The sequence below is a fragment of the Haplochromis burtoni genome, unplaced genomic scaffold (assembly GCF_018398535.1).
Source record: "Haplochromis burtoni strain Fernald_Lab_line unplaced genomic scaffold, NCSU_Asbu1 Contig_7, whole genome shotgun sequence".
NCBI classification, from domain to species: domain Eukaryota; kingdom Metazoa; phylum Chordata; class Actinopteri; order Cichliformes; family Cichlidae; genus Haplochromis; species Haplochromis burtoni.
In genome coordinates, this window is record NW_024582368.1 from 3,862,752 (window position 1) to 3,869,414 (window position 6,663).

At 40.5% G+C, this 6,663-nt stretch overlaps 1 protein-coding gene across 1 annotated transcript; it reads right to left on the reverse strand.

Annotated features, from left to right (window-relative positions):
- Positions 1 to 5,374: 5,374 nt before the first annotated feature.
- gnrh3 (gonadotropin-releasing hormone 3) lies at positions 5,375 to 6,278 on the reverse strand. The gene is given in 3 exon segments (NM_001286338.1): positions 5,375 to 5,580; positions 5,915 to 5,995; positions 6,134 to 6,278. Coding segments are annotated over 3 exon segments (273 nt in total). The 5' UTR covers positions 6,272 to 6,278; the 3' UTR covers positions 5,375 to 5,526.
- Positions 6,279 to 6,663: the final 385 nt, after the last annotated feature.

Consider the following 6,663-nt stretch of genomic DNA (forward strand, 5'->3'; position numbering starts at 1 on the left):
CGGCTGCTCTCAAAGCTCACAGTTTTCTTCTCTTTCGATTAAATGCTCTTTCTCTGGCTGTTTGTGCTTTACAGTGGAGTGTGCTACATCGCTACTTTCTTCTCTACAGGGGCCCCTGGGCTCCCCAAGCAATAGGAGTAAATTAGAGTGCACCTGTTCCAGCTCCAAGATAAGCCATCTCCAGAGGATTTCCTCTGAGTAAAATGAAGTGAGTGAAGAATAAACAGAATATCACAGCATTACTCCGCCAAGGTGAAGTTGCTGCTGCTCTGGGGACACGGTTCGTTTTGCACAACACCCAGCAAAATATCCTCTATAAACCTCTGGATGTAAGACTGTAGGAATGGTCTCTGCTCACAGCGGAGAGAATAGGTGCTGCACTTTTGTGTTCCAACCAAGGCAGCGCGTCTGCTTCTCAACTGTATCTACTCACAACCTTGACTTGAAATGCTGTTATTTGTGGTCTGGGTTTTGTGGTTTGTTTCCAGCATGTTTTGATTCTGTGTCAACACATCTGCGATAGTCAAACATCAAACCACATACTTTCCCTTTTTCCATTCCTGTACCGCTGCCAAACATTTCTGAAAGTATCTAATTAAGTCAACTAAGAAAATTGTCAGTACATCTTTCCCCTCTTCCCATCAGCTTAGCCACATGAGTAACTCCTTGTATGTTTCTTAGAGGAAATAAAAGCTGTAACCCCAGTGTGATGCCCAAAGACCACTGACCGTAGATGTCTAGAATGCAAAATTCACTCAGTTGGTTTACACATAAAAGGCACGGATAATTAGAGGAAAAATGTAATTCATCATACGTTTGATAATCAGTCTGATTTGGTCTCCTATCTGCACTAGGGCATTCAAATAACCCCCCTACTATTAGCACCCCTCTCTCCCTCACACCAGTAGTCTGTTTTACCCTCTCTTTGTTCCCCTACAACACATTATCATTATTGTAGCTAATTGCATGGTTTGCCTTGAAGTCGGGCTGGAGACTCATGATCTGGGGTTGAAACGTGGACAGGGATCCAGTCTTCTCCACAGCTTGCTTTACTCTGCTAATTGCTGTTACCACAGGATAAGGCGTGCTCCTCGCTGTGGCCAGCCGGACAAGGCTGGAACAAGCATGGGGTGGGATGGGTGGAGGGATACTATCACACAAGGGTGGTAAGATGTGGGAGGGAGAGCCAAGGGTGGCATAACTGACGTGGGATGGGTAGACCAGATTGGGGAGGGAAAGGATAGCAGTTGGAGGTAAGCGGGGGGGGATGGAGCTGGTGTTAGATGTAGGTCAGCAGGAGTGGAGAACCCTAAAGATTACAGTTGGTTAGTGCGACCCCTCTCTGACAGGATCTGAGACCTTATTCCCAGCAGAGGTGGAGCCTGGCATTTGGGGAACCCAGCTATTAGTGAGGCTAATAAAGCCCATGCAGAAAGTTTTGAACCTCCAGTAGCCCAGAGACATTGTCCTGACATGAGTCCAAAGGCTGAATCTTAGTTAATATAAACCTAAATGACTAAAGAGAGTCTTTAAATGACTGTTAATTAGACAGCCGAGCCGTGCTGTGGAGTAAAACACATCTATAGGCACCCATTCTCATTTACAGTCTCTCTTAATAATTGTTTTTACGAGCACCTCTTTTTATTATCGTTGTTTATTAAAGAAGAGTAATTTAAAAGATGAGTTCATCTAACTCTAAAAATCTGAAATCTCTCTGAGCGCTGACAGTTTCCTAATTCATATGGGAATGTTAGTTTTACACCACAGTATCAGTTTCCAACTTTAAAATGAGTCAGAGCTCCCCGATGGGGTTTTAGAAAAGGAAATGGAATCACAGACATAACGAGTGACAAAGCCTCCATCACCTCATATAAGATCTCATTCCATCTGTGAGAACTTTGGGTCTACCCTAGAAAAATAATAAATATCCCCCTCTCATGGCTGCCGCTCTTTTTGTTCAAAAGGTGTTTTCAAGACCAAACAAAAGAAATGGTGTCATTAATGATATATATTATGAACTAGGGCCTCTTAGAACAGTTTCCTACAAATGCATGGATAAGGGGTTGATCTCTCTCCTAACAAAGGATCTCTAAAATATGAAGTGAAAAGCTACCCAAGATGAAGCTGGTAAAGAAACAAGCGAGGAAGAGCCTATTTCCACAACACAAACAGATTTCCTGGCCTTTAGCAGTCTCTTACTGGGATACTTTGAGACATATCCATCAAAACACAGCTGTATTCATTCATATTTCATATCTCCTCCTTCTCCCAGTGCTTTAACACTGTTCTTTGATCAAAGGAGAGAAGTCGGATCACAACAGGAAGGTTCCCTGCCAGCCAAGAAGGAGAAGGAAGGCCAATTCACTACTGTACATGTTACCATATAGCGAGCTGTAGTTGAAGACTTCACTCAACGAAACAAGGGAAGAAAAATAGAATAAAATAAATGAATGTCTTGCAAATGCAAAACTAAGAACGCTTGAGAAATTCATGACTTTCCATTGATGAAATGCGAATTTCCACATTTTACAGAGAGCTTAATTCTCGGCCGTGTGCAGGCCTGCTGCAAAACTGTGCAAAATAAAACACAAACTCCATCAGACAGAGGGATCAAAAATGAGCAATTTTCGAAGAGTTTGGGATGATTGAATGAAGCCTTTGTTAGATTTAGAGCAATAACAGTTTCTCCAACTTAAGTGATGGAATTGCTGAGAGATGGGCATCCACAAGCTGATTCAAAACACACAGCTCAAGAGTGTCACCATGTGGAGATGAGGCGACATAGCAAAAAAAAGTCCCTGAGCAGCTGTCTGAACAAATGCTTTACCTCAGAACACGGCTCCAGAAAAGCATTAATATTTTCATTTCTTCTATTAACCTTTCCTTAGTCTTTAAAATACATTTTCTCCAATTAAATTTCACCTGTTTTACATTAAGCCTTCAGCCACTCTCTTTACCTGACGTCTACCATATCAATTCCAAGACACAGCCGTTCCAAAGACCCTTTTCAGTGAGGCTCTGGGAAAAAAGTGTTTGAAGACCTCCCTGACATTTAGACTCTCTCTGAAGATGACTTTGCCTTCTACTATAGCCTGCGGGAACATAGTAAGACCCACACTAAACTTCAATTGATATGCAGTGCCAGATTCCTCCAGGGGAAATTATCATTCTGTTCATAATAAGAGCCACAACAAGCACCTGGAAAATGACTTTATTATACACTCCGCTTCAATAAAAGTTTCCTATGACCCATCAGAAACACACACGGTGCAAGGGGCATAATAGTGATGAAATGAAAACTATATTATGCATATGATAGAATGCTTATTTGATGGTAGGCAGCGCAAGGATGCACATCTGCTCGGATGTGCTTGATTGGCAGGTGTGTTAATGCTGCGCCGTAGCCTTGGATGGAGGTGCTCTGAGACCCCCTTTTTCCTGAAGCCATTATCCAAATATGTTCTGTTTTTCAAACAAATGAATGGCACAAAAATCAAAGTATCAAAAATGTATTGCCCTTCATAATGGAATTCCCTCAGAGCAAGGACATGTAACAATGGGCCATTCTCAGCTTCCTGTGCTTTCCCTCTCTATGCCAATGGACGTGACCTCCACTGCTTTAACAATGGGGCATCCAGCAGCATAAGCACTTGGCTTCTCTCACCGCAGCCTACATGCGGTAAAGCTGCTTTTATCTTTGTTGTTATATTTAAGGATGACATCCTAGCCTGTCGGCCTCTACTATTGTCTTCACCGTGATTATTTTCTATCCGTTGTTTAGCCCCAGTTGTGGCTCTTTGATGAAAAGGTCGCCACTCAATTGGAAAACAGTCATTAAAATGCGGTGGGTACTATTCACCAGTGTGCATGGGGGAACCAACTCAACTGAGCTGGTTAATCAAAAGTTAATTATATAATTTTCATGCAGATGAGGGAAACATTCAAATGAATCCCAACTCTACAATCATTACAAAAAATAAATAAAGAAATAATTCTAAAATGCTATAAAATGTTCAGGGACCAGGAGGCTGTAAACAATATGAAGTTTAATTTGAGGTAAACAAAGTGAATATCCACCAGGGGGTCTGGGAAGGAGAAAGTGAGGTTAAATCAAATTTGGAAACATAGATACCAGCAGGTTTTGTTGTCCTGATATACGTGCAATTAGGCAGGTCCTTGATGAGGACACTGGGAGGGAGAAAGTTGGCTTTCACTGCAAATGCTTTGGGATTATTTAAAGGGAATTTATGGGATTTTATGTTTTATCTGTGAACATTAATTATCCCCACAAAAGTGTACCAAATTGAATAAAAACTGTATTTTAGGATGTGTTATAAAAGCACGATTATCTTTTATGAAGATGTTGCAAAATTACTGAAAACGCCACGAAGCATAAACTCAAGTAAATCAATTCAAGGAAGTCTCATCGTGACTTTCAGAAGAAAATACCCAGGATAATAGTTTCCCCTGTAACTTTGTCAACGGAGCTAAAGTATAATATAACACTTTTCAAAAATACTTAAGTCTTTCCTCATCAAAGGAAATGATTGTGCTATGCAAAGTACAACCATGAATATTAAACCAATGACGTGAAGTATCACAAATGAACAAGCATTGTTCTGGAAGTGCAATGGAATGTGGTTTAATTTCGCTTTAATTCTATGTGCTTTTATAATGTTCACCTTTTCCCAATTGTGCCAGCGGGTTTGGGTTCATTGGTGTGCATTACAACCACGCTCTAACAATGCCGGGCCTCCCCGGTGTCAGCACAGTTCATGAATCCTAGCCCCTTATGCACCAGGCGATTAGTATGGTGCTCTGTCTGTGGGGCTTTGCCAGAAAATGAGTTCTCTTTAAAACATATGCCCCCTGCTGATTCTTTTCCTTTCCTGATATGAAATTCCAATTTTTTTTAATGAACACCAATTTCCTGTACAGAGAGGGGGGAAATAAAGTTCTACTCTTGGTCTGTTTTGGATGACGGGAGTTATCCTAAATTAGCAGAAAGCAGTTGCGGACATTAAAAGCAGAAAATATTTAGGTAGGTGTCTAATCAATATTCAAGTGTGAGCAGGAAAATCAGCTGGTGAGATTTTCCATATTGCATATGCAAGTGACTGGTGTGGCAGAAAATGGAATTACCAAAACTGTAACAAATTCAATTAAGTCATTGATTTCTAATAAATTGGCTTAATCACCAGCTGTTGTCATGCTAAGATTGTTGTGTCACAAGTTTGTCATGCTTGTCGGTCGTGTCTGCTTTACAAAGGCGGCTGAATCTGTTTAAAGACTTTAAAAGAGCATTTTATATCGTTTAATCTCCAATAACAAGATCAACAAGATCTATAAAAAACACACTGAGCAATACACAATTAGCTAATCTGGATTTTAAAGTTTATTACAGTTTTACAAGGCTTTAACCACCGATAACAAATAATTAACATCTGCGTAACAAATGATTTGCTGAAGTCACCATCTTGTTGCCGGGCGATCTTTCCCATGTGCTGCTGATAATGATGTAGCTCTTCAATTATTAGGGAACCTTTTTTTTCGGTCAAAGTGACTGGAATCATCATTAATCTGAAGAGATTAAAATTAAACATTTTAATCAGTCATTCGAGCTGCTTCTTTAAATATTTAATCTAAAAATATTTCAATTTGAATTGATATGTAGGCTCAGTAGATACCAAACAAGAGAGAAAAATTTGCAGTACATCTATCACCACTCCCAAAACTAAAAGGAGTCACACCCATATTCTTTCATGCGAAGAGGGAAAAATAAAAACAGTCACTGAGCAGTTTGTATATTGTCATTGCCGCTTTGGAACACACTGGCACACAGTGGTGTAGTGTACATTAATATTGTACAATTGAACTAGACATTGGTGATAAATTATGCATAATAGGCACTTACTATATTGTATGGTCTAAGTCTCTCTTGGATTTGGGCATTTGCCTCATCGGGAAGAGACACCACCCCTCCTGTGCCCATCATCTATGTAGAGTAAAAGAGAATTTAGAAGATGTTCCCATCTGATCCCATTAACAGCAGGTTTGAAGTGTTTTAGTCGTTCCTGTTACATTTTGCCCTTATTTAACATTTCATTCAGTTCCACATATAATAATTACTCACCCTAATGGTTGCCTCAAGCTCTCCCACACTTCTCTTTCCACCTGGTAGCCATCCATAGGACCAGTGCTGGGACAGGGTGACCTGAACCACCAACGCCAGCAACAACACCTGCATTATAACTCTGCTGCCTGCTTCCATTAGAACTGCAGGGGAAGCCAAAATTGTAGTAAAAAACCCCAAAAAGAAACAATAATGCCACAGTATCCTTACTCACAGCTCCTTGGCTTACAGAGCAGGGACTGTAAAGCATCACCAGACACTAGTAAACATTTTAGATAGTAATTAAGGAGAGGAGTACTTTTAACTTAATGAACATTGAACAAATTTAAGTGACTACTGACTCACCTCTGTATTTGCCTTGTTAGCATGTGTCGCATTAGGCAGTGGGGGGATTTTATAGGTGTTGTACAAGGCTGCTGTCAGGATTATAATCCCCATCTGCAGGTGTGACACATTCACTGACTAATGGGACAAAATACTACTAATGGAGTTGGCTAAGTGCTCAGATATGCTGACATCACCGTGACAGT